This window comes from Tamandua tetradactyla, chromosome 2, assembly GCF_023851605.1.
Source record: "Tamandua tetradactyla isolate mTamTet1 chromosome 2, mTamTet1.pri, whole genome shotgun sequence".
NCBI lineage: Eukaryota > Metazoa > Chordata > Mammalia > Pilosa > Myrmecophagidae > Tamandua > Tamandua tetradactyla.
The window spans coordinates 166,269,370-166,297,264 of NC_135328.1; the positions used below are offsets into that span (position 1 = coordinate 166,269,370).

The 27,895-nt window shown below is 54.0% G+C and overlaps 1 protein-coding gene across 1 annotated transcript; it reads right to left on the reverse strand.

Moving 5' to 3' along the window:
• Positions 1–1,866: 1,866 nt before the first annotated feature.
• On the reverse strand, positions 1,867–27,847 carry PCSK9 (proprotein convertase subtilisin/kexin type 9). Its single transcript, XM_077149528.1, has 12 exons — positions 27,263–27,847; positions 23,956–24,147; positions 21,784–21,907; positions 15,956–16,089; positions 15,132–15,273; positions 12,157–12,353; positions 10,836–11,019; positions 9,972–10,149; positions 9,484–9,628; positions 8,520–8,697; positions 6,294–6,475; positions 1,867–4,551 (listed from the first exon to the last, which is right to left on the reverse strand). The coding sequence occupies exons 1-12, from the start codon at positions 27,473–27,475 to the stop codon at positions 4,357–4,359; spliced, it is 2,064 nt and encodes a 687-aa protein (XP_077005643.1). The 5' UTR covers positions 27,476–27,847; the 3' UTR covers positions 1,867–4,356.
• Positions 27,848–27,895: the final 48 nt, after the last annotated feature.

Genomic DNA, 27,895 nt, shown 5'->3' on the forward strand with positions numbered 1-27,895 from the left:
TTTGTATATTTTGTATTTTGAGTTGCTCATGCACATTTTCGGCCCTTTTCTGCCTTTTGTTACATGTTCTCCCATTTTTTCAGCTCACCATGCAAAGACTTAGGGAAGCCTTTGGAAGTGCCAGTTTGCCACTGTCAGTTGTATTTGCCAAGTCAAAGAGGCACAGCCAGCCCCATGGGGCAGAGAGCCTTTCACTGGTGTGGGCTTTCAATAAGTCAGTCATTTCACTGTTGAACTGCTACTGTACAGTCAGGCTTCGGTTTGTAGTTTTGTAGCTTTCTGTAAGCTAGTGATAGCCATTGTCATATACATTCAGTGGATGGAAGGGCCAGCATTTAAGAACAGAACTGTGTCCTCAGAGAAGTCACAAAGGCATTTGGCAACTTTTGTATGGTCCTCATGTTCTTGCAGTTTTGAATGTGATATTTAAAATGGGTTTTAGGTACATGAATACTCCATGTCCTTGTGTTTGCCCTACTCCACTCTTCTTTCCTCCCACAACCTCACAAAAAGATTGTGTGGGACCTGACATTGAAATGCTGGTGGTGGTATGTATTGGAATATCACTGCTGGCAACTGCACTCTCAGGAGCCCAAATTCAGGAGTGAAATTGCCACTTCTAGCTCCCCTTATTTCCTATGGAAACAATGCCTTCCACAGCCCCCTTATACCTACTGTCCTCACTGTCAAGCTCATCAGGATCACGCATCTCTATTGTCTTTTATACGCTTTCGTTCATTTCCTTTATGTTGTTGCTACAATGAACATCATTTTCACTTTGCAGTGACCACTTGATTTTCAACGTCTGTAGTCTACAAACCTGCTGATGACTTTTTTAAATGTAGTACAACAAAGTGACAATTGTGACAGGCTCACCTTGGAAAGAAGAGTTGTCATTTTTACCGCCAATTTTTTGGGTGAAGATGTTTTTATAAATCTTTCAAAATGGTCTGCATATCGAGCAGGAATTGCACAACTAACTCAATGTGGTGTAGTCTCAAGAAGCTTCCTTAGTGAAGGCCTTCCCAAAAGACGGTCGATCTGCCCATTAAAGGCATCCTGGAAATGAAAACAAAAGAGCATCCCCATGGGCATCTTGTTCATGACTTCTCCTGGAGTACTCCCATGGTCACTCACAGCTAGAATAAAGACCTAGAGCACCTTGTCATCAGACTCACCCTGTCTTGCCCACCCTCCCCGCTAACATCGAGGTGTGTGCAGTTACCTTTTGAGCTTGGAACAAGCAGACTGGAATTTTCCTCTGCTACCTCTTGTGTACAAAATCTTGTTTATAAAATTTCAAAAGGAAGTAGATAAACTAGAGGAGAATCTCAGTTCTAAATTTGGTTCATGGGTGTCAGAGTTCTCAGCTTCTAGGAGCATAAAATAAATTTTTCAAAAATACAGAGTTGGTGTCTGGCTGACATTTTTCTCAATATATCAGAATGCAGCCATGATGTGGGGGCCATGGGCCTATGGCCTGGTACCACGTAATACTTTATTTCCTTTTAGTACTTTGACCTGATGAGGGGAAATGTGGGTCTTCTCAACCTTTTGCTATTTTTCCTCTGGAGAGTCTGACCATGTTAGAATTCATTCACAGTGCTTAGATGTGGGTGCTGAATTCAGCTGATGGCCTGTAGACATCTTCCCCCCATGGCTTTTAGGTCCTTCGCAAGTAGTCTCCAGCATAAATCATATCCCTTGGTCAACTTGGTTTCTTGCTAGACCGCACAGTCTTGGCCTCGTTTCTAATGTCCTGCCTTTGCCCAAATGGTTCCTTTCCCCTGGGATGTTTGCTAATCCAGATCCTCTTTCTGTGGCCCTCGCCCGCCTCTCCCACCCAAACCCACTCCCCAGTGACCACCTGTCGGCCATCTACCAGAAGCAAGTCGTTCCCTTCTCTCAAGTCGGGTAGTTGTCTTGTTGGGTAGCCAATAAACTGACACTTGATTCTGTGCCATCCTGGGGGGACGGTTGGTGTGCCACTGGCACACCATGAGACTATGACAGGCATAGGTGCCAGTGGGCATAAGGCACAGTTCTTTCCTGGCATTTGAAGCCATCAGCACCTGTCAACTCTTGAACACCGTCCATATATGACACTAAATTGTCATAAGATAGAATTTGGGAGGATGTTTTGCCTTGGCAAGCAGATTCCCTTATTTGTGTAGAGCTGTATTTTGCTTAAGATGAATATACTCTTCAGCCTCAGAATGGATGGCGGAGACTGGGAGGTCCCATGTTGAATGGGATAATCAGACTTTGCAAACTGGGAAGAGATCTGAGACTGTTCATGACTTCAGATCATGAAGATAATCAAGGACATAGCACTGACGACTCATTACAGAAGCACCTGGCACTCAGGGAACTAATTTATCCCATAAACAATCACTCTGGGCCAGTCCTTGTGCTAGGTATTGGAGAGAGAAGAATGGAGAGAACTTTGGGAGTTCAGAATTCAGTGCAGGACAAGGACAATATGGCATCTGAGTGCTATCGGGACAAGTCAGCAAGGAAAAACCCTAGTGGTTGGGGAAGGCAGGAAAGCTGTAGAAGACATTGATTTCATTCCTAGGACAGGTATAAGGAATAAGCTCACATTACCTGTTTCCACACACCCATGAAATACTTGGATTTACTCAGCCATTCAACAAACAATTTACCAAGTGCCTGGTATAAGCAAGCCATCGTACTAGACATTCAAGTCCAAGCAAGAGTCATGACCAAGTTGTTTCTATTTTAAAAAGTCACAGTATAATAAAAACTACAAAACAGAATAAATATCTTCAAGTTACAAAAGCAAAACAGGTCTAGGAAAGCTACTTGCTATAAAAAGACAACAGAGTTATACACAAAACAGATGAGAAAAGATAAATGTGTGCTGGTTGGTTTGCTGGAGGGGAGGGAGATGAGATGCTCAAAGAGGAATAGTTACCCTCCCCCCTCATCCTTCAGGGCCTTCCACCCTAGGCTGTAGTGAATCAGGGGAAGGTAGCCATGCAAAAGCTCCTTCCCACAGGGATCAGAAGCCCAGGAGCAAACAGGGTGAGACGTGCTCTGCTATGGCTCACTGTGCTGCTACCTCAGCTCTGTGTTCCCCTTCTGAGCAAAATGGGGAACACATGAAAATGGGGTCCCTGGCCTGGTACCTTCAAAAGACATTTGGCTTTCACATGGCCAGATATGGGTTTATGTCCTGTGCCACCTCATTTCCTGGCTGTGTGAGCATGGAGGGTACTTTTGCACTCTGGTTCACAGTTTCTTTTCAATGAAGTGGGTAAGGTAGTTGAGAAGACTGGATAGGCTGACATGCAGGCCAATCTTGGGTAAATAACAAGGCCTGGTCTACAGCAGGGGCAGGGCAGCCAGAAGAAACACAGGCACAGCCCCCCGATCACATGGGACACATCTGGCTGGGTCTCAGAGGGGTGGGACAAGAGCTAGGAATTTCATCCACAAAAATCTGTCTTCTAGGAGGTGAGTCCTAACAGCAGGAGAGCCCACAGATGGAGATAACTAAATTGATGGGGAACCAAGTCCTGGAGAGAGAGAGAAGGACTTGAACCCAAGTCTGCTGGCAGCTTATTCTTCTGGCCTCAGTTTCCTCATGGGGAGAACAGGCCCTGCCTTTCTGAAGCCCTCTCTGAAGCCCTGTTAGAATGTGGCTGGAGTAGCATTTTGGGCACTTTGAAGTGTTGGTCTGATCTGGGACGGCATCAACCCCCTGCCATTTCCCCCTGATACACATGCCCAGGGAGCTCAAAGGGGCTTCTCCAAAGTGAGCAAGAGGTGAGGGGCACCTCTACCTTTCACACGCACTTGCCCTGACTGATATATGGCCCTTTTAGCTTCCCATGGGGAAAAGACTGCCTCCTTCCTGGAAACTTGAGCAGTAAATGCCTGGTATGTAGTAGGCACTCAATAAAAGGTAATTAGGCCCATGGACGTTGGCATCTTGGGAATGGCTGGGGCGGGGCGGGGAAGGGGGCAACTGAACACAGCTAACCCATTTCAATGGGGAATGGCAGGCACAGACCCCACCTCCAATCCTATTGCACTCAGCCTCTTCACCTCAGGACTGGAGAGAGCGAGATCAGGGTGAGACCAAGTTCTCCCAGGCAAGGAGCCCAGCCCACCCCAAGTGCCAGTGTCAGCAGTTACAGGAAAGCCCAGACCAGGAAGGGCTGAGAAAGGACCATCAGAGAGGGGACCCAAAGGAAGGGAATTTGAAACCATTTCAAAGTACTGCTACCCAGACCTAGAGCCACAGTCCCCAGCTTCTGACTCCCCACGTGCCACAGCCCAGGATGGGGGGTGGGGTGGGGGGCTGTCACTAGAGCTCCTGGGAGGCCCCTACTCCAAGGGTCGGCTCCGACAGCACACAGCAATGGCCATCACGGTCTCCTCACTGGTCCTGCCTCCCATGCCAGTGTCCCGGCGCCTCGCCACACAGGTGTTGTCCACAGGGTAGGCCCCCAGGATGGGGGAGGCCCCGGGGAGCGGGCTGCAGCCCGTCAGGGTCCAGCCCTCCTCACAGGCCACAGCAACCTGCCGGGCAGAAAAAGGAAACACACATCCAGTACCCCGTGGAGCCCAGGCACCCCCACCCCACTCCAACGACCCTTCTTCCTCAAAGGAGCATTCGGTGGGACCAAAGCACAGAGGGGTTTCACTCTGAGCCCGCTTCACACACCAGCTCTTCGCACACACCTCCCGTCCCAGAGGAGCTGTGTCCGAACACGCTGACCAAACATGCACCAAGCTCTTGCTTCCGTCCAAACCCATAGATGAATACCAGACTCTTCATCTTCCCCTGCTACCCCCTCCCCACCCCCAATCTACACCTCCCAGTTAATAGCAACTCCATCTGTCCAGTAGTAGCTCAGGGAAAGCCCTGGAATAAGTCTCCACTCATCCTACCCACATCTAGTCCTTTCGGAGACCCTGTAGGATCCTCCTCCAAATTCCAGAATCTGACCACATCAGCCACCCCCGGTACCAGCCCCCCACTTCTGGCTTGGATTATTGCAGGAATCCCCCATCTAGTTTCCCTGCTTCTGCGTGAGCCCCCAGTCTCTTCCCTGCTCAGCAGCCTGCATGAGCTGTTAACCCCCAGGTCAGATCACATCCTCCCTCCTGGGTTCAGAGCCCTACGTGGCCCCCCAGCTCACTTGGGGCAAACATCAAAGCCCCTCCTGTGGCCCTCAGACCTGGTGTGAGCTGGCCCTGGCCCCTCTCTGGGTTGTTCTGCCCCCTCCTCCCCTCACTCACTCAGCTCCCGACAGCCTCTGGGCAGCCCCCACCTCAGGGCCTTTGCCCTGGCTGTTCCCTCTGCCTAAAACACTGTTCCCTCACGGCTCACTTCCTCAGGTCCTTCTGTCTTTACTGAAATGGCACCTTCTCAATGAGACCTTTCCTGACCCCTCCCCTCCCCTATTCCCTTCCTTGCTCTATTTTTCTCCATAAAACTTATCAACTTTTAAGTACTACATCATTTAATTATTTTGCTTACTGTTTATCCGCCCCCCCCCCCACATACACACACACACTAGAATTCCCTCTTCAGGAGGGAAGAGCAGAGATGTTTATCGGTTTTGTATCCCTAGTATCAGCGATGTCACAGCCCTCAATGCACATCAAGCGAGTGAGCAGATCTGAGACAGCTCTTGCCCTCAAGAATGCATAACCCAGACCACAATCACCACAACGCTGCACTTTTAAAAGTCCACTCTGAGTTCATTTAAGAGGAAACTCCCAGGGCTTCCTTTTAAGAAGCTCCCTGTGGCTTTTAAATAAGAGCTGCAGAGCAACCGTTGTGGCACTGTCTGCTTTCCAGGAACCTGGCCGCGCGGGAGGTTTCTGCAGGGCAGGGCCCTCACTTCACGGCCTCTGTCCAAGCCTCGCCTTCTTGGCCACGCCTGCTGCTCCCTAAACTTTAGCACTCAGCTCAGGTCTCACCTCCACCGTGTCCCCAGAGTCCAGCAGAGCTCCGGGCCCCAAACAACCTCCCAGGAGGTTTATTTAATGAGTCAGCAGTAAACGCATGTTCTCCACAAAGGGAAGCAGCGGGCCCAGAAGGAAACCTGCTAACTCAGACAAAAGCATAACCAGGCCCATCTGCATGCAAACACGCGTGCACACAACTGCAAAAGCTGCTGGCAGCATCGACCCCTCAAGCCATCCCCACAGGCATGAGGGTGTGGTGGTGACACCAATGCTGACACGGAGAAGCCGCTATGGGGCAGACACATGCCACCCCCCAGGGCACCACACCCCACAAGCCCCCTCACCTTCTCTGCAGGGGCAGGAATGCTGTGCTCCCTGATTCTGCACTCCAGACCCGGGGCGCGGCAGCAGGAAGCATGGACACTGGCCTCCCTGTGGCCCACACACTGGTCGGGCTGCACTCGTGGCCATGGCAGAGGCCTCCTCTGGGTGCCAAGGCCCTCCGCCTCCCAGTGGGAGCTGCAGCCTGGGACAGAGAAGGGCTCGATCAGAGACAGAATGGCTAGGGGACCCTCTGTCTCTCCTCCTCACTTCCATCAGACCCCTTCTCTTTAGGGTCTGGGAAGCCCAGAAACAAATCAAGGTAGAAAAAAAATCCTGGCCCAGCCTCCACCACAGAACTTCTGGATTCTCAGCTCAACTCTGCCACTGATCTGCTCTGTGACCTTGGGCAAGCACTCAACCTCTCTGAGCCTAAGTTTCTCAGAGCAGTCTCCTCTCCACCCACAGATGGAGAGCACTACGGGAGGAGCCCCAAGGCCTGGGAGGCTAAAACAGGAGAACTAGCACCCTCAGCACCCTCCTGCTCAGCCAGATGAGCTTGGGGTCTGTCTGGGGACTCCCTCCATGGGCTTGGGAGTCAGAACCACAAGCCATCCCCACATCACTAGACCTCAGATCGTGATCACCCAGCTATACCAAGCCCCAATTTCCCTGTTTGTAAGATGAGATGTTGTGAAGGTGAAATATATGCTCACACGTGGAGCCCCAGCACCATGCCTGGCACCCTGTGAGTGCAGTCTCCCTATGTGCTAGGACCACAGCGACTAGAATGCTGCATGTCCCTAGCATGGCCTTGGGCCCCAGGCCATAGCTGCAGAACAGGAATCAACTGGATCTGCTTCACAGAGAGTGGGATCTGCAGCTCCCATGATTTCTGACTGGCACGTGCCCTTGAGCTTATCTATGAGCGTTCCCAAAGGAAAGAGTGATTGGAATACAGTGGACTTCCCACCAAGCCAGGGCCTGAGGCAGCACATGGCCTGGATGAGGGCTCTCATGTCACATTTCCATGGCAGCCTGCTCTTCCTAGGGCCAGGTTCTCCCCCATCACCCTCCTGCCCCTTAACTTTCCATGGCTCCCAAGTACATATTCAACTGAGAACAAATGCCTGAGCCAGGAACACTAACCCACTCCCTCCACCTACCCAAAACCTTCCACAGACATCCCACACACCACCGAAGATGGCCAGCTCAGCCTCCCTCCAACCTGAGGGCACCGTCCCTCAATCCCCACAAGATCTCTGTCCCTGACTTCCCGTGACCCTCCCACCAACCCAGGGCACTTTCTGTGGCCCACCTATAGTTACTTGTATCAAAGAATGGTTTGTAAGGCAGTGGGTGGTTACGATACTGTCATGGTCAGGTTCATGTGTCAACTTGGCCAGGCGGTGGTACCTGTTTGTCTGGTTGGGCAAGTGCTGGCCTGTCTGTTGCAATGAGGACATTTCATAGAATTAAATCACGATCACGTCAGCTGCATCCACAGCTGATTCCATTTGTAATTAGCCAAGGGGAATGTCTTCTGCAATGAGTGATGCTTAATCTAATCACCAGAAGCCTTTTAAGGAGGATTCATATGAGACAGTCTCTCTTCCTGCTTCAGCTGGTGAGCCTCTCCTGTGGAGTTCATCCAGACCCTCCATCGGAGTTGTCGGCTTCACAGCCTGCCCTGTGGATTTTGGACTCTGTGTTCCCATGGTCACGTGAGACACCTTTATGCATTTTATATTTGTGAGTGTTCCCTGTTGATTCTGTTTCTCTAGAGAACCCTAACTAACACAGATACTAATGGTAGCTAGCATTTCTAATGTCCCTGCATCAAGCTTAGCACTGGCCATCTCCACTTTACACATCAGGAAACTGAGGCACAGAGTGGTTACGGAGCTTGCTCAGGTCACAGGGCTCTTAAGCCGCTGAGGGAAGTGCAAACCATGGTCTGCCCAGCTTCCACATCTGGTCTCTCAGCCACCTCCCTGAACCACCTTCCCTGCTCTGCCCCTCGAAAATATTACCCCGTGACATGGCAGGAATGCCCGGAACCCCCTTTCATGGAGAAGGAAGCTGAGTTGGAGAGAGGGTGAGCTGCCTGGCAGGGGATCACATGGTGTAGGGGTGGCAGAACCAGGATACACACTGGGCTGTGTCTCCAGAGGCTGACCAATCGTACTGTAGGAGGTCCAAACCCACTGGGGGCCCACCCTCCTCCCCAGTCCAAGCCCCAGACCTACCTGTGAGCACGTGGTCCTGCTGGCGGCAGCGGGCCTTGGTCTCCACCCCCACCCCAGTCGGCGGGGCTGTGTGGACGCTGCATTCGACCCGGGGCAGCAGGCAGCACCTGGCCACCGAGTAGACACCCTCACCCCCAAACGCATTGTGGGCCAGGCAGACCCGCCTGCCCTTTCGGACCTGGGAGCCAAAGACAGAAACAGGAACCTGCTTCAAACAGGGCTTTGGAGTAGGTACTCAGAGGCATCGGGTGCAAGTGCTTCAAACCCTCTTCAGCATCGCTGCAGGGGACCAGCCAGCCCCAAGGACAGGAGCTCACTCCTGCCCAAGGAGGCAATGAAGTTCCATCACTGAGAGCAGCTTCCAAATGAGATACCAGGACATCTAAGACAGCAGACAAGGACCCAGCCCCTCGCACCCTCACACTCTCTTGCCCGTGCACTCCCTTGCACACTCCCAGACACCGTCTCCCAGGACAGAAAGGCCTGCCTGCACTCACCCTCCTGGCTCAGCCACCACCAAGCCGCCTTGGCCAGACCCTGCATCCTAATATCAGTTCCCCTTTGTTGCCGGTTTGAGAAGATGTTCTAACTCCCAAAACCATGGAGTGTCTGAGTAACTAGGAACCTTGAGATCTCGAGTCCAGAGGCAGCAAATCCCTGGTACAGGTGCTGCTGCCCCTGTGTGGGCACTCAGGCAGGCACACGGCCCAGGGAGCCAGCCCACCTTCCTGCAGAGTCTCCCAGGAGCCCGCAGGCTCTCTCTGGAAGCTCACCCTGAGAGATAAACTGAGCCCCCTCTGCCTGCTCCAGCACAATCCTTTAAACTTGCAGATGGGCGACTGGAGTCCAGGGGACAGAGGGACTTGCTGGGGGTCACCAAGGATTCAGAGCTGACCTGGGCCTAGAAGCCAGCATCTTGCTTTGTGCACAGATACACAGGGACGGCGGGGAGGGGTGCGGGTACCTCGATGCGCTCTCCCCGCCGCTTCCCACTCCAGGAGAAACTGGAGCAGCTCAGCAGCTCCTCGTCTGCGGCGCAGAGGGCCATGGCTGTGGCTGTCCGCCGAGGCCCGGAGCGTGCTGACCACACGGTCCTGCAGAACAGCTGTCTACCTGCAACACAGCCCTGTGGGTGAGGGGGGAGCACCGGGGGGAGGACGGGGGGAGAAACTGGGGGAGCATCTGGGGCACCAGGAGCCTCCAATAGGGGCTCTGCTCACAGAGGACTCCGGAAAAATCTTTCATTCATAGTAAGGAAAGAAGGGCTTAAAAAGCATTCAACTTTCACGGTTAAAACAAAATGTTGCAAAGCTCTTTCACAGTCAGTTCTTGTTCAACTTTCCCACTCCTAGGAGTCGGGTGCTGTGATGCTCCTTGGACAGATGAGGGAGAGATCTCAAAGACCTCAACCCCCCAGGCCCGATGTGGACTCTGCTCACCGCACCACCCCACTCACCTGCTCCAGGGGTGCTGGGGGGCAGCGTGGCCACCAGGTTGGGAGTCAGCGCCCGTTGGTCCTCAGGGAACCAGGCCTCGTTGATGACATCTTTGACTGAGTAGTGGATGAGCCTCTGCCTGAGCTCCACCAGGGTGAGATCCGGCTCGGCAGTCAGCATCACCGCCGCAATGCCTGGGTGGTGGGGGTGGGCAGTGAGAGATGGTGCCCTGGCTTCCTTCTCACCCCAAGGACTCCTCTGCTCGACACACTAAACACCCACACAGACGTGCATGCGTGCACACACACACATGCACACATGCATATGCTCACATGCATGATGCACACCAATGCACACATAAATACACGCACACACACAGATATGCAGACATGTTTGCACATGCATGCATGCACACATACACACACACGTGCACATGCGTGCACGCACACAGTCGTATCAAGCTTCTCCTCCAGAAGTTAAACCACTCACAATACCTTACTAAATAAAAGCCAAACAGAGAGACAACCTTATGTCCTGCTCTCAGACCGCTGGGCTTTGGTAATTTGCTGTTTTGTTTGCCAAGTAAATGCCTATTCATCGTTCCAACCCGAAATCACGTCCTCCCACACTGTCCCAGAAAACCTTCTCCAACTGCAGGGCTGGGCTCCCTCTGCCACAGACCTGACTAATCCGTGTTACCTGGTTATGCACCTGCCTCCCCCATCAGACTGCGTGTCCTGGAGGGCACCATCAGGTCTGATTCACCTTTGGTACCCATGTCCAGCACAGAGCCTGGCGCACAGAAGTCCTGGCACAGACCCTGCCCACCAAAGGAACTGTCAGAAGCATGGTGGACCAAGGTTGTTGAGCAGTGACTCACCAGCCACGTGGGCAGCAGCCTGAGATGTCCCGCTCTGTGACACAAAGCAGGTGCTACAGTCACTGGAGGCACCAATGATGTCATCCCCTGGGGCAAAGAGGTCCACACAACGACCGAAATTGGTCCCCAGGGCTCCCAGGGTCAATGGCTGATCCTGGGCATCAGTGGCTCCAACTGTAATGACCTGGAGAAATGAGAGGAGGAGATGGGGTCCTTGCCAGTTGGGCTGGCCAACTCCTACATAGCCCCTTGAGCCCCACCCAAATGTCCCCTCCTAAGGGGCATCTGACTATCCAGAGTGAGCTCTGGGCACCCCTGCCCCATCCTAGTTCTGCCCTCTGTCCCTACCATATGTCAAGCCCCATTCCTAAAACTGGAGATAGACACACAGACAAATCCCCTGCCCCTAGAGTGCTTACATTCTAGTGGGGAAACAGGAAAGAAACAAACAGCAAAGGTAAACTACATGGTGCATTAGGTGGTTATAAGTGCACTGGAGAAAAACAGAGGGAATACAAGATGGACACGTTGGGTTTCCTTTGAAGCAATTTACAATCTGGCTGCCAAGGAAGGCCTGGGTTATGGCTGCCAGGTTCACCTCTGCAGTCCCCTGCCCCCAGGGCACACACAGAGACAGACTGTGAACTCCTTGAAGTGGGACGGGACAACCCCAGCATCCAAACAGCCCATCAAACATTTGCCAGATGAAAGATCGGATCACAGACCCCCTGGCCTGGCAACACGTCCAGGGCAGAGGCTTGGCTCCGTCTGTCTGTTCATGTCTCCCTGGTGCCTGGATGGTACCTGGAACAGAGCTGCCATACAGCGGGTGCTCTGGGTGTCTGTCAAAGGAGGATTTGGGGCCCTCACCTGCTCCAAATCTGATTAGACCCACTTGGGTGGGTGCCAGCTAGGGTCTTGGGGGCGGGGAGACTCTGAGGGTCTTGGGCAGGAGAGTGAGGTGGGCTGTCGCCTGTTTTACACACAGGAGGGTCTTGAGAAATGGCCTGGGAGAGGGAGCAGGGTGAGTTGGGGAGAAAGCTAAGGATGCTGTGTGTCAACTCAGGTGAGAGAGATGGGGGCCCAGAGGAGGGTCCATGTTGTGGGAATGGGGAGTAGGGAGGGAGGATTCAGGAAAGAAACGGCCACTATATATGGGCATGTGGCTCTACGGGAATGTGGGGGCTCAAGGCCCACCCCTCCCCAAGCTCCAGCATTTGGGGTCTCTGACAACTCATTCCAAAGCTAGGCTAGTCCAGCCTCTGGGAACCCACCCCATGGCGCCCCGAGCATGTCTGCCTGCTTGTCCACCAGCACCCACCTCAGGAGCCGAGGCTGGCGAGTAGAGGCAGGCATCATCCCGGAAGTTGCCGGCAGCGGCCACCAGCACCGCCCCGGTCCCCGCCAGGCGCTGGCAGGCGGCATTGAGGACCCGGCTGTACCCACCCGCCAGGGGCAGCAGCACAACCAGAGGCCCCGCAGGCTGGGACAGCCGGCTTTTCCGAATAAACTCCAGGCCTGAAGGACAAAGCCAAGGTCACTGCCTGGGGACTCACAGCTCCCCACGGGGCAGCCGAGACCTCCAGGGAAAGAGAAGGGTCCCCTCTGCCCATCTGTGACCTTCCCCTTCCCCGCGATCCATCAAGATCGCACGAAGTTCCCTCCGCATGAACCATACAAAGGCGGGCGCGAGGCCTGGCCCCCCACTCTCTGGCTGAGTGGCCCCGGCCCTCGGAGCACCGGTGTCCTCATTTGTAAAGCAGGTGTCTGCTCCCTGGGTTGCCATAAGCCTCCACTGCAGCCCTCGAGCCAGAGGGGCTCCGTGGCCCTCCACTCCTGGGGGTGCCCCTCCCTCTGACCTCCACAGCCCTCGTTCATCGTCCTAGAGCTGCTACCCCCACACAGGGACGGTTCTAACCCCTCGCCGGCCTGGACTCCCCGCCCCGTACTCGGGGCCCTGGAGCTGACAGCTTCTCCTCTCGGACTCGGGCGCCTGCTCTATCAGTTAGGGTATGGCCGGCTGACCTCTCAGAACCTTCTGGATCTGGACCTCGGGGATGTCCCCAGGGGCTCTGGCAATGAGGAAAGTTTTGGGGGTGGGAGTCGGGGTTCTGCTGCCGCCATCTTCCCAGGAGACAGAAGATGAGACCCCTCATACCGAAGAGGGAGCCGAGAGAACCTGGGAGGCAGGGTGGGAGACTGCAGCCACAATCACAGCTGTGAGTTATTAAGCACCAACTGTGTGCAGAGCGCTGTGCTCAGCACGTGACCCGCTTTGCCCCAATTATCCTGCTCATAGGGGAGGAAATTGATGGCCACAAAATAGTTACTGTTTGTGGAGCGACTGCTCTGTGCCAGGCAATGAACTGGGCTTCAGGTACCCTGACCAGGGTCCCAGGGAAGGGAACTGTTCTTCGCCAGGGCCCTCCCTCCCCACCCACCCCCACCTCCCATCCCCCGCCTCCGAGTCCAGAGCACGAGGTCTGGGAGGCCTTTCACAGGGGAGAGCAAGTTCAGGCTCATGGGCTCCCTCTGACATCCATGCACTGACCTTGAGGAACTGGCTGCCTGGGCTTAGGTCAGTCAATAACGGGGTGGGACAGGCAAAGGGCATGAGTCACCCGATGGGACAGGGGGTTATCGATTCTTGCTTTAAAAACCTAACATCAAAACCTGTGCTCCACCTGGCCCTGGTACTGTGGGATCGACGATGCCTTCCTGACCAAAAGGGAGGAAAGAACTGTACCAAATAAGGTATCAGTGGATGAGAGAGTTCAGACAGAATTGAGAGGCTGCTCTGGAGGTCACGCTTATGCAAGCTTCAGCTAGATACTGCTAATATCATGGTTTGCCAAATCCCAATCAAAAGCATTTTCCTGCCAACCCTAAAGAACACCTAGGGCTTTATTTGAGATTCCACAAAAATCCCAGGCACTATGATTGCTTTCCAGAAATCTCCAACCTCCAGATGGGTCCCTGGACCAGGTAAGTCCTGAAATGCAGAGGGGCCAGCCTCTCCAGAACATCAACTAGCTCCATTCTCCTATGCCATGTTCTCAACAGTCCTTTCTAACATGAAAAAGTTAGAATGGGCATAGCCTAAATACCCCTAAAGACTGAGAGAAAGACCAAAGGAGAAGGAGGTGTTATAACAAAGAAGATAGGATTTAACAAATGAGTATGATTGCTGAATCATTATATTGATATTTCTTAGTCTGCAGTGTCTTGGAGCAGCTAGAAGGAAAAACCTAAAATTTCAGACTCTGAAACCTGTTCTATAACTAATTGCTGTGGTGGGCTTTGAAATCTATTGTTTTTGTTTGTTTGTTTGTTTGTTTTGTAGACACGTTATTTTTCACAATTAAAAATTAAAAACAAACAAAAAAATCCTGTGCTCCAGATAGGGCAGTCTCGGGGCAGATCTCACCCAGCACCAAGGCTCCTGAGCCCCCCAGCGGTTCACACAGCCCTGGGACTGCCACTGCCAGCTCAGTGGGCAGTGTCTGCAGTGAAGGCCAAGCCCCTGCTCAGAGCCAGCACCTATTCCAGCTCAAGCTGTGTGGTCCTGGGCAAGTCACCTTCCTTCTCTGAGCCTGTTTCCTCATCTGTTTAACAAGTATCCCAGGGCTAGCCTCAGGACCTAATGTACAGAGTTCTCACTCAGTCTGGCAACAGGAGGAACTTGACAAACGAGAGTTCTGCCCCCACTCTATCTTCTCTGTCCACAGCGCCCCACGCCAGAAGACGCCTTCTGCTGGACCTTGCCAGAGGCCCAGCTGGGTGGCCAGATTAGAGTAACCTACAAACATTTCGAAAAAGTCCTCTGCGAGGTGCTCCACCATTTCTTGGATGGGGTGACTTGCAGGACCCAATCAGACAAGCAAGGGAGTGAGTCCCCTGGTTTTATAGTTAGGTAAGCAGGAGATAGGGAAAGTTTGCTTAGATAACCTCAAGGGTCCATCTAGTTCCAAGATAACATGACAAAAGATGTAGGTATTTCAAAGAACTTGTAAAGGGGAGCAGGGTGGAGTTGTAGAGAGACATGGATCCATGGGTCAGTGTGTGACCTGAGCTGAGCCCTTCCCCTCTCTGCATCTCCGTTTCTCTACCTGCACCCATGACCTCCCATGACCTCTGGGGCCCTGCCAGCTCTGACCCTCTGGGAGTTTGGCTCTGGAGCTGAGGTTGCCTCAGCCTCATGGGTCAGAAGAAGTTCTCCCTGGGCTTATACCACCTCCTGAGCCAGGTCCAAAGGGAGAGAGGCCAGGGTGCCCGGAGCTCTGCGCCATCACTCACCGATGATGGTGCCACTGACCGTCCCCTTGCCCTGGCAGTTGAGCACACGCAGGCTGTGCAGGCTGGCGCCCTTGGCCACGCCAGCATCCCGGCCGCTGACCACTCCCGCCAGGTGGGTGCCGTGGCTGTCACACTTGTTTGCCTGCATGACCAACACAATGGCTGTTACGGGCTAAAGTGTGTCCCCCTAAAAGATAGGCTGAAGTCCTAATTAGCAGTCCCTCGGAATATGACCCTTTTAGAAACTGGAGCCCTTACAGATGGAGTGGGACAAGTTATGGTGACATCGCACCGGAGGAAAGGGAAGCCTTAATCCCACATGCCTGCAGTCCTCAGAAGAAGGGAAGACAGGCAGAGACGGGAGACAGGACACGGAGACCGGCACTCCGCAGCCCCAAACCAAGCAACGCTCGGGGCCACCGGAAGCCAGGGGTGAGGCATGGAATGGATTCTTCCCAAAGAGCCTTCAGGGGGAGCAGGGCCCTTATGTCCTTACAGTCAGGACATCTGGCCTCCAGACGCTGTTGTTTTAAACCACCCGCTTTGTGGCCCATTGTCAGAGCAGCCCCAGGAGACAAAGCCAGGGCAGCGTGGAGAAAGCTCACCCACCCGGTGACGCCCCGTCAGCAGGGAGCTGATCAATACACACCTCTGCTCCTCAACTGACCACAGGGAAGGGGCAGCGATGGCCGGGGAGGCCAGGCCAACTGTGTCGCTGCTGCAATCGGGGCGGGGGGAGGTGGCAGACCCCACCTGCCTCCAGATGAGGGACCAGGGCAGCGGAAGCCATTCCGCCTGGGGGGCACGGCCAGGAGGGCCCTCACCTGTCTGTGGAAGCGTGTCCCGTCCTCTTCTGGCATGTTCTCAAAGTCGGTGACCGTGACCCTGCCCTCGATTTCCTGATGACCGCTCTGAATGCTGGTGTCTAAAAGGCACACTTCCACCAGGCCACCTCCGTCTTCAAAGCCACAGCGACGTTTGTGGGGAAGGAATGGACAACCACGAGGGGAGATACGATAACACGTGTCAGCCCCCTGTCCCAGGTGTGGGTCTAAGCACATTAAATATTAACTCGTTTAACTTTCAAAAACTCCCTCGTAGGGGGTGCAAGGGTAGGGGGTGCAGTGATAGCGTTCTCGCCTGCCACACAGGAGACCCGGGTTCGATTCCCGGTTCATGCCCTTTCCAAACAAACAAGGAAACAAACAAATAAAAAATCCAACCAAACGAAACTTCAACAAACGGTGCTGCAATAACGGGATACTCACATGGAAAAAGAATGAAATGTGACCCTGCCATACAGCATACCAAAAAAAAAAAATAGAAGAAGAAATCCCTCATATATGCTATTATAGCTTCAGTTTACAGACAAGGAAAGTGAAGCATAGTCAGGCTAAGTTATTTGTCCAAGGCCACGCAGGTGGCAAACGCATGTGACCCAGGCAGTCGGGCTTCATAACGCGAATGCAAATGTGAACTAACAATATGAAGTTCTGAAACATAACAACTCTGGCAGTGAAATAAGCCTTTTTTTTACATTGCAGCCAGCCTGGGTGGGACACAGGCAGGATTTGAAGCACAGAGGCAAGCTGAGCTAACTGGGATACCTGGGTCATCTGAGCCGGCCAGCTCATTTCACAGATAGGAAACTGGAGTCCACAGCTTTCTCCATTCCACAAAGGGGGGCAGCGGGGCTAAGGGGGGGGCTTTTTCAACTGACAGGGTTACAGCCTCACAGAAACCAGCAGTGTTGGGAATTCACCAAGACCCCACCCACCAGCTACAGATACTTTATTAATTAATTGATTGATTGATTGATGTTTTTGTATGCTGTATGGCGGGGTCACATTTCATTCTTTTTCCATGTTAGTATCCCGTTATTGCGGCACCATTTGTTGAATTGTTGGTTTGTTTTTGTTGGTTTCTTTGTTTGGGACATGCATGGACAGGGAATCGAACCCGGGTCTCCCACATGGCAGGTGAGAATTCTACCACTGAACTACCCTCGCACCCCCTAGACACTTTCTCTTTATAATCATTTTTACTCTGGGCAACTCAGCTTCTCCAAGAAGCAAGCACCAAGATGGGATTAGACCAAGCAGGACAAAGAGGGAGGAAGCAGGAGAAGCTGGGAGAGCCTGCAGCCTGCAAGGCAGAGATGCAGGGCCTGGACCCAGGAAGGAAATTGGGAGAGAGGAGGGGAGGAAGTGCCTCGGAGAGCAGCAATGTACAGAGAACCTCTCAGTCAGGCCAGCGGGAGTCCCCAAGCACAGTCTGCCCATTAGATGGATCCCTCAGCAGCAGAAACAGCTGGCCGAGCACCTGGCCATGCTCAGCCACTGGCTCTGTGAACCTGCAGTGGATCCAAAGAGGTGGTGCGGGGGACTGCTGGTCAACCCCAGTCCTCTGGAGGAACATCCAAGCAACAAGGCACTATCCTCCCTCAGAGCCCACACTCCATCTCACAAAGGACAAGGAAGCTGAAGCTCGGGCAGTTCAGTGGGTGCTCTGAGTTCCCACGCCAATTTCAGGCAAGGCCAGCCCCCATCGGGTGCCCTCCCACCACACCATGCCACCTTTGGGCTGAAAAGCCAGAGCCAGTTTGACCAGCTGTCAGCACGGGCCTGGGAGTAAACCATCCACCTGCCCCTGGCCTCCCATCTCAGCAGGAAGCTCCACTGGCCCAGCACCGCTGGGTACTTCTTTTACTTCCCGACTGAGCTGGGCAGGCATTCAGACATCTGCTCCCCTCCCAGGATGTGGGATGCACCTCTGGCTGCCCACTCCAGCCAGTTCCTGGTTTTTTCATTCACCCGCCAGCACCTATCCAATGTCAGGTGCCAGGCTGGGAAGGGGAAGGCAGAGAGGGCTCCAAACTCATACTTAAGAACACCCTGAGGCCCAAGGTGGGGGGATCCCCAGATATTGAGCTGAGGAGAAATGCGATGGAGTCAGCGAGGTGAGCAGTGGCCAGACAATGCAGGAGCCCAGACACTGTGGTAAGTGTGCGCCAAGCGGAGGCCCCGGGCTGGGAGCTGGCACCCCAGATGCTCAGGAACTGGCCAGCAGAGAGGCAGAGGCATCCACAGCCAGCCCAAGCAGTAAAAGCTCATCTAGGACCAATACAGGGACCGAAACAGAAGACCCACAAATAAGGAGAGGACACCCGGAAAGCTTCTAGGTCAGGCTCCTCTTGTTGCCTACGCAACAGCTGAGGCTGCATGGTGGGGTGCAGGCACTGGGACCCCTGTGATGTTAAGGTCACGTCCTGCACAAAGGGACTTCAGAGTGGCCCCAGCAGAACGCAGAAGAAGTTCTAAGTTCAAAGAGGCACCTCCCTCCTTTCTAAACACAAGCTAGAGAATAAAGGCTTCTGCCAGCTCAGCCCAGTCCACTGTGAGCATGGCAGCCAAATGCCACCAGGTGAGAGGCTCCCAGCATGGGGCAGTGTGCTGGTCTGAAAGTTTTATATACCCCAGAAAAGCCAAGTTCTTTTAATCCAATCACATGGGGGCAAACCTATTGTTGGGTGGGACCTTTTTGTTTAGGTTGTTTCCATGGAGGTGTGACCTCACCCATTCCTTTAAGAGGGAAACGTTTTGGAGAAAGCTCAGACACAGACCCTTGGAGATGCAGACAGAAAAATGCCACCCCAGGAGGTGCTAAGATAAGAGACGAAATCCAGAGTTCAACCTTGAGAAGCTAAGAAAGACCCACAGACACTTAGAAAGAGAAAACCATTGGAATCAGAAGCTGAAAGCAACAGAACCAGGAGAAAGGACCAACAGACTCTGGCCATGTGCCTTCTCATGTGACAGAGGTTCGGGAGCAAGGAGCAACGGATGCCATCAGCCTTCCTTCAGAGTCAAGGTAGCTTTCTCTGGATACCTTTATTTGGACATTTTCATGGCCTTAGAACTGTAAATTTGCAACCTAATAAATCCCCTTTGTAAAAGCCAATCCATCTCTAGTATATCACTATCTGGCAGCTTTAGCAAACCAAAGCAGGTGCCCGCCCACACCTCCACCACCTCCTCACAGCTCAAGCAAGGGCACAAGTCAAAGGCCTCCTGCAGGCAAATCCACGGGCTTCCAGCAAGATGCAGGAAAGGGCAAGTTTCAACTTGGCTGGGCTCTTCCTACAAGTCATCCTTCTAGCCTCCCACTCACTGTGAGGTGGAGACTGTCACCCTATGTTACAGAGGAAAAGGGCAGCCTTTTGAGGCACCATCACTACAGAGAGGCCCATTTTACAGATAAGGAAAGAGGGGTATAGGGATCTTGTAATACCTCTTCTGGCCTCTGGCTTGGCACAGGAGCTCTGTGGCCTTGGGTAGGTGGGCACCTCCCAAGGCATGCATACTTCCAGAGTGGGGCGCTCCCTCCCTTTCACTCAGTGGCCCCTGCCATGCCTGAGAAGCCTGGACCATAGCCAGCCTCTTCCTTGCACCTCTGCCCCAAGACCCCCCTTGCTCCGGGTCCTTTACTCATGGCCTCAAAGTCCCCTTCTCTTCCATCTCAACTTTAGTCCATGTTTCAATCATCCTTGGACATCCTCCCCTTGTGTGGGTGATGCAAGCCTTGACTTTAACGTCTCCTCCTCCAGGAAGCCCTTCCTGACTTCTCAACGGTCATCCAGATGGGCCTGTTCCACATGCTCCCCACCGCCTGACCTCACAGTTCTGACCCCACTGGAACTGATCAGAGTCCTGTGGCTATTTGTTTAAATAACATTTTTCCCTTCTTTACACATGATAAGCCCTGCAGGAGCAAGCCAAGTCCATCATGTTCACCTTTGTATCCCTAGTACCTAGTATAGTGCCTGGAGCACAGCAGGTGCTAGAGAAATTATTAATGAATGGGAGAGAAAAGAGAGGGGTTAACATTTGTTACATTCTTGCTGTACTCTAGGTGTGGATAAGGACACACCACAGCAAAAAATCATTTAACTCACAAGGTAGGAACTAATGTTACCTCCATTTTGCAGAGGAACCAGAGGCCCAGAGAGGGTCAATGACTTATGAAAGGTCACACAGCTCAAGAGAGTCTGAGTCTGGGTTTGAATGTGGCAGCAGCACTCCAGATCTCCTGTTCATCACCTCACCACTGGGCCAGGTGGCCTCCCCATGAAAGAAGGGTGTCTGTCCTGTGCCTGTCTGCTTGGTGTCCCCACCCTGCTCTAGCCCCACAGCCTCCAGATATCCCTTGATGTGACTCCGGAATGGACTCCACACCACTGCTCTGCACCCCTGCCATTTCCCACGGCCACTGGGCACACGTTGGGGATGAGACAATCTCGCGGGCACCCCAGTGAGGGAGGTAAGGACCCCAATGTCTGTTTCAGGCATGGGGGTGGTGCAAGAGAGAAAGCTCTCCTCTGTCCTCTGCCCAGTGGGGTATCTCTGAGCCTTTGCCCATTGTCCCTGCCCACTGCTGACACTTGTCAGCTCTGGGCAGTCCCTGAGCCTGGGATGCAGAAAGCGAGGGGGATTCCCCTAGAGAGGCACAGCCTGGGGGGACAAGAACAGGCTCTTCCTGCAAGGGAGCAGGCGTCCTCCCCCTGGCCAGAGGCTGACCCAGACCACATCAGGACATTCCACCTGACCAGGCCCTCCCTCTGCCACCGAAACCCTCATTAGATGATGCAACATGCTCTGCAGATCCTGCTTCTCCCCCGGCCCTGGCTGCAAGACCCAAAGTTCTGACACAACTACTGTCACTCAAAACCCACAGGACTGCTGCTCCAAAAGCACCCACAGTCCCTTCCCCTCACAGGATCCTCCCAACAAACCCTCAAGGAGGACAGGCAAGGGGTTATCACACCCATTTTACAGATAAGGAAGTTGAGGCTCAGAGATGGCTGTGGCTTCCAGAGACCCCCCAGAACTGGTAAAGGGGGAAGGCGGGACTCACCCCGAGACCTGTCTGAGCCCAGCATGTCACATCGACTTTCTGCTGGATGCCAGACCTCCCGACCACATCCCACGGGCATCTCAAGCTCAACACCTTCCAAGTAGAATGCCTGCTCTCTCCCCACCACAAGCTAGGTCCACTCCCAGTCTTCCCAACCCAAGGAAGTCACCTCCATCCACCTCCAGGGCCCTGTCAGATTCCAGGCCACTTTCCCTGACACCCCTTCTTCCTGCCTGCTGACATCCAGGCTGCACTTGGCAGCGGGAAGAGTGAGAGGGAAGGCCTGCGGGGTTACAGAGGTCCTGGGATGCCAGGCCGAGGCGGAGGAGGGGGACACAGGAGGCCAGACACCCAGGCTGGGGGCAGCTCAGACAGGACCAGTCTGCCCGGTCCCCTTAGGGAGTCCAGTCCTTTCCTCGGGGGCAGCTGGGAGTCACTGAGACCTGTGGGCCGGCGTGGGGAGGCACAGATTTACACTGTCCTTGGCCAGTGTGGCCTGCAGGACCACTCGGGATGAAGAGAAGAGAAGAACAAGTGGAAGAGGGGCTCCTTCAGCAAAGATTCCCACATTCTACCTGAGACATGGGAGGTGGCGGAGGGCAGGGGTGGGACAGAAATACAGCGGTTGGTGGAATGTGCTGAGACCTAAGGCCCCCGAGGCGAGGCCCGCGGCAGGGAGGAGAGAGGGAACAGCAGAACATGAGGGCTCAGCTCGCCAGGCGGGGACAGGGGGTCTTACTGGGGGGTCGGTATCCGTCCACCTGGTACCGCGCAGGCAGGATCCGCGCCAGGTTCCAGGGGATGCTCTGGGCAAAGACAGAGGAGTCTTCCTCGATGTACTCCACGTGGGGCAGCCTCAGGGCCTGCAGGGAGTCAGAGAGGCCAGGACTTCAGCAGCCACGGAGCCAACAGCAAAAAACACAGCCACGGCCCTTGTTCCCAGGTGACCCAACCTGTCCCCAGGGCACACCCCGGCACCCCCCCACCTCACCCTGGCTGGCTCTCTGTTGCTGTCCCTGGATGACTAAGAGTGCGATTGTCTCACTCCCAGATCGGGCTGGGGAGCCCGCAGCTCCAAAGATATTCTGGCGGCTGGGCCAGAGGATTCCTTTAGGAAAGATTCTTACCATGGCATCTCATTTGCCCAGGCTGTGGGCGGGTGGGACAGGAATTGGAACTCAGGACCTGGGCTGGACACCCAAATCGTGACCACTGCACTGGCTATTCTCTGTCTGCCCCCAGATCCATCCCCTGCTTCTCCACGTCACTCAGTGCCCCGGGAGGCTGACCCTGGACCCTTCCACACCCAGGCATCCTCACAGTGGGCTTCTGGTTGGGCTCAGCCGATGGGAGGCAGCAGCAGGCACCTGGGGAATGAGTGTTTCTTCTCCACCCTTCCTTGCTCTGCCCCGCCCCTCCCTTTGGACAATCCCTTCTCCATGCCACCAGCTCATACTGGGCTCAGGTAACATTTTCCTCTCCTTGCCTTTCAGATCTGGGAATGGGATGGGGTTGGTAAAAGCTTCCCACTGCCATTTGTCTCTGGATGCCTCAGTATCCCTGTTGGGTACCCTTAACCACTGCGCATGCCTCTCGGGTTTCTGCCTTTAGCATCCACTTAAACCCTTCAGCATCTCATTTCTCTTCTGACCCCACCCCTGATCCCACCCTCCTCCCCAGGCTTCCAGGCAGGGAACTGAGGCTCAAGGGATGAAGGTACCTGCCCAGCGTTAGACAAACGAGTAAGCAGCTGAGAAAGGACTTGAAGCCCTCGGGGGTGGGTACCTCAGCCTTCTGCCCAGCCCTGCCCTCCTCCGAGAAGTGGCCATCTGCAGACCTCCTGCTCACCACCCCTACGCTGTGACGGCCTCTCAGTCACCTACCACCATTGCACTGAGCATTCTGCACCACAGTTAACTGGACCAAACACAATCTGTCAGTCTGTCCTTCTCAACTGTGAGCTCGAGGGAAAGGGCTGGGGCTGGTTCATCTTTGCATCCTGAGCACACAGTGGGTGCTTGTTGAATGTGTGCTGAGCAGGCTGATGGAAGGCACTTGTTTTACTTATCTGTCTCCTCCACTAGACTGTGGGTCTCCCACCTTGGGGTCTCTATCCAATGCATGTCATCGCCCCACAGTAGTTGCTACACAATAGTTGTGCAACCACTGCATGCTAAACTAATTAAACCATACAGCAGCAGCGGGACTAGGAGTCCTGGGTTCAGGTTCTGCTCTGCCGGTCACATGCCCCATTCTGGGCATCGGGGTCTGTAGGAGCCTGTGAAGCACCTCAGCCAAGGAGAGAATCAGGTGGAAACAGGAACCAAGAGGTCTCATCAAGGTGGGGTTGGGGGGGTGGGGGGGCAGGGAATTGAGCTGGAGGGATGGGGACAGGGGCAGAAACCAGAAGGGCTTTTACAATTGGCATCTGAAGCACTAGGGCCAGGGTGGGGAGAAGGGAAGTCCCTTTCTGCCCCTCCATCAAAGATGCAGCTTGGGGTGGAGAAGATCCTGTCCTAGAAGAGAAGCCTTATACTAGATAGCACTGGATTCAGAGGAATTTGTTCCCTGGTCCTTGAGCCCCCTTAAATGTCACAGGGACCTCATCCCTATAGGTCTCTCATAGGCAGAAGGTGCGTCGGCATGAAGATGAAGCTAGGTTTGGTCCTAGCTCTGACCTGGCTGGCTGCGTGGTCCCTTATGAACGTTGGTCTCCTCATCTTTCAAATGGAGGTGGGCATACCATTGGGTTATGGCTGAAAGGGCATTCTGTATGTAAAGCCAGGAACCACTACAAGGGGTACCTAGTAAGTGTCCAATAAACATTTACTGTGTCCTGATTTTCAGCAATGAATGCACTAAGGAGAGTCCCCCAGGGTGTTTCTGCCATGCCCCAGAGGCGGTGACTCACCAGGTCCAGCAGGTCGCTGCTCATCTTCACCAGGAAGCCAGGGAAGAGGTCATAGAAGACATGCAGGATCTTGGTGAGGTAGCCCCGGCGGGCGGCGCGAGCCTGCAGGCGGCGGACAGTGCGCTCTGTCTGTGAGCGGTACGTCTCCTCCTTCAGCACCACCACGTAGGTGCCCGGCAACCTCCAGGCACCCTGGCCCCGAGCAAGAAGAATGACATGATGACATTAAAAGAAAAAAGACCTTCCTGTACTGTACTTACATCCCACCTCTATTTACAAAGCATTACAGCAAAATCAGAAAGAGACACAATAAAGTGTAAAAAAACTATAAAGAGAAGTTATCACATTCAGATCAGAAAACAAACAAAAAGGCTACCTACTGGCCAACTGTTCAGATGAACGTAGTTTACGCAACACTTGCAAATTTGACAGTTAAGCAAAAATGGAACCGCTGCCACAATCAATGACAGATTTTTCTCTATACTTGTACCTGGCTCTTGATCTGGACCCAAACAAGACCTGGTCACCCTTGGAGGCCCTGCTCAAAGGCCACCTGCTACCAGAGACCTTCCAGTGACACACCACTCCCCAAAACCATGCCCCAGCCAGAATAAAACATTCCGTCCCCTTCCTAGTGCATTCATGGCTTCCCTCCAGAGGCCATCCAGTATAAGAGAAACAGCATGGGTTTTGGAGCCTTAGGTGTGCACCTGAATCTCAAGCACAATTTTTACTGGCTGTGTGCCCATGGGCAAGTCACTTAACTTCTCTGAGCTTCAGATGGCTGCCCTGCATTGTGGGAACCATAACTCCTATGGCACAGGCCTCCTGCGAAGAGATGATTGCGTAAAGACCCAGCCTCATGCTTTCCAAATAGCAGGTAGAAGGGATGATTGAGTAAAGGGAACTCTTCTCAGATGAAGGGGGAGGAGGTGGGGGCTCCAGGCCATGGTCTATAGGAATAGGTGTTCAGTCTTAGTTAGCTCTTGGATGTTTACCGCTATCAAACAGATACACACATGCTCAAGGGTCTTCAATGGCTCCCCACAGTCTAAAGGGTAAGGTCCAAGCTCCACGGCTGGCACTGAAGGCCCTCCTGGGTCCCCACTTCAACCTCCCTCTGCAGCCTCACCTTCCATTTCTCTTCATGTGCACACTGAACTTCAGTCAATGGCTCAGACCTTCCAAAACTTTCAGACCAAATGGGTTTTGAAATTCAGTTTTGATTTGGACTTTAGAAAGGTAATACTTGGCAGTCGGGGTGTTCAGAGGAGTCTAAGGCAGCATCCTGCAATCTTACTCGTTATTTATGCAGCAAAACAAATGAATCTGAATGTTCACACAAAGAGAATAAAGACCATAAATCACTGCATGTCAGTTCTATCAGGTTTTATCACCAAATCAGTTACAAAAAAGCCTTTTGATTTTTGGAACATTCTGTATCTCAGAAGCCAATAAGGGATTTGTGCTCCCTGTTCTCCACCTCTGGCAATACCAGCTGTGTCTTTGTTCATGCTACTTCCTCCACCTACAGTGAAATTCCACCGCCACCCTCACCTGTTGCATTCCTACTTATGCTTCAAAGGCTCATCTAAAATACCCTCCACTAGATGAAATCTAATGAATTGGAGGGAACGCTTTGCAGCGGAATGAGCATTTGCCCGACAGTCTAGTTCTAATCCACCACAGGAGTAAAGCCTCCGTCTCTGGCCTCAGTTTCTCATGAGTAAAATCAAAGGATTAGTCTAAAATCTTTTCCTACCTGCCAAAAACATGTTCATTCTTAAATCTGATTCACGCAAAATGCCCACAGAATGAATGAATAGACTAACTTTAGTAAGCTCCTGTTCCAAATTTTCACTGTGCGGAAATACCTACAAGCGCTGGGTTCAGGCCGTTGCCCAGCCTCTACTTACTCACTTGTCAGGATGGGGCACACAAAACTCCTACACAGCCATTTGGAGGCAGTTGTGACTGGAATACCCTTTCTTATCCTGGCCACAACCCCGTACAGCCATTTGGAAGGTGAAGGGCTCAGGGAACAAGGAAGAGAGCACTTTGAGCTGAGCAAACACCACTGTACTGCAGGAGTGGGACTGAAGAAGAGAGGTCCCTCCATCTCCTGCTGGCTAACTCACCCAGCACAGGCAGATCTGAGAGCCTGCCATCCAGTCACCCCAGAGGTGGGGGAGCTGGGGCCTGGGACAAAAGCGTGGGCCAGGCCCATGACAGCCACAGAGGATTATCACCTGCTTTTTAAAAATAAGGAAATGGAGGCTCAAAGAGACTCAGTGACTTCCCAAGCACCATACAGCTGGTGAGTGATGCAGTGAAGATTCAAACACGAGTCTGACTCTAGGTCCCAACCACCCGGGCCTCAGCCACCCTCTGGGAAGGTTATAAAAGGAGGGAACCAGCTGTCCCCGGCCTGGGGGAGGAGCTTCCCACAGGCCGGGGACCACGTGCTTGCAGAAATATTCAGGCAACTCTTCCCCGCCCGCCCCGCCCCAGTCTGGGTGGACCACTGGGTGGGCTGCGGCGCTGCCCTCAGCTGGGGGGTCCCGGGTACCAGGCGCGCGATTCCCGATCTTCTTCACCCTGAAACAACAGCCTTTCCCGGGCTGCTTCCTGAGCCTCAAGTCTAAGGGCCCCCAACGGGCCTCGAGAATCATTCTGCCCCTTCCTCTTCTGTTTTGTTCTTTTCTTCGGCCAAAACAGATGCAGCATTTGAAGATCAATTCTGCGACTTAAAGAAATTGCCTCCCGTTCCCACCATCTGCTACCACCCGTCTTCTCTCCCCTCTCCCGGGCAGCGCTATCTCCCTCCACGCTCTCCATGCACATTTATCACCATCCACACTTCGTCAACTGCCCGTGGTTCCTGACGCACAATGCTAGCAAGCCTACTTTCTCCGTGCCAGCTACCGTTCCATGCGGGTCCCAGGCCTTAATTCATTAAAGCCCTGGTGCCTCGGTGGTGCAGAACGTCTGAACTCTTGGCAGACTTTCCCGCAAGCGGTCTCTGCCCTCCTTGGTGCCTCCCTGCCTCGCACCTCCGCTCACCTTCCCACCGCGCAGCGCAGCGGTGCGCTCCGGCCCCGGCACCCCAGCGTACACTTAAAGGGCAGCCCGCCCTCTGGCCCTGCCCGACCCGCTCCTGCAGCTCCCAAGATCCGCGCCAAGCCCCTCGGTGGGAGCTCAGAGGTACCTCGGAGGCCTTCACCCCGGCCCCTCCCTTCCACCGGCAAATTGAGACCAGAGAGCCGACTGCGGCCAGAGCAGCCGCCTCCCACTCCGGTGCCCGCACCTTGGCACAGCGGTGGAAGGTGGCGGTGGCCACATTCTGGGTAGCATCGGCCGGGTCGTCCTCCTCAGACTGGAAGGTTAACACCAGCTCCTCGTAGTCGCCGTCCGCGTCTCCCGGCGTGTGGGCGCTCGCAGGGCCCAGGAACAGAAGCAGCTGCAGCAGCAGCTGCAGCAGCAGCGGCCGCCACAGCCGCACGGAACCGCCAGTGCCCATCAGGGAGGAAGGAGAGATTTTCGCAGGGGTGGAAAGACCGGAGGCCGCGCTCGATCACCGCGGGCCACCCCTTGTGCCGGGGCCGGGGCTTGGGGACGCGCGCGAGGGCGCCCGGGGCTGGGGATCGCGAGCGGGCTGCGAGGTGCCTTGGGCTCGCGTCGTCTCACTGCCTGGCTCGCAGCTCCCTTCTCCGATACGCAGCTGAAGGACGCGGCCCCAGCCTGCGGCCCTGCGCACCTCGACGCTGGCGGAAAGCTTCTAGGGTGCAGGTGCGCGACGCGCGGGGCTCCGGGAGATCACGCCACCGGCGCTCCATCGGACGATCCTATCTGATTAAACATTAACGGAGCCCCAGACCTGGCGGATCAGATTTCTGCCTCACACTCCCGCGACAGCGTCAAATGACGCTCCTAGGGAGGA

Coding starts and splice junctions, on each gene's coding strand:
- PCSK9 (XM_077149528.1), bottom strand. CDS start 27,475: ATGGGCACTGGCGGTTCCGTGCGGCTGTGGCGGCCGCTGCTGCTGCAG. Junction 10,150..10,835: donor GGCTGCTGCCCACGTGGCTG/GTGAGTCACTGC, acceptor CCCACCACCCAG/GCATTGCGGCGGTGATGCTG. Junction 4,552..6,293: donor TTCCTGCCCCTGCAGAGAAG/GTGAGGGGGCTT, acceptor TCTGCCCGGCAG/GTTGCTGTGGCCTGTGAGGA.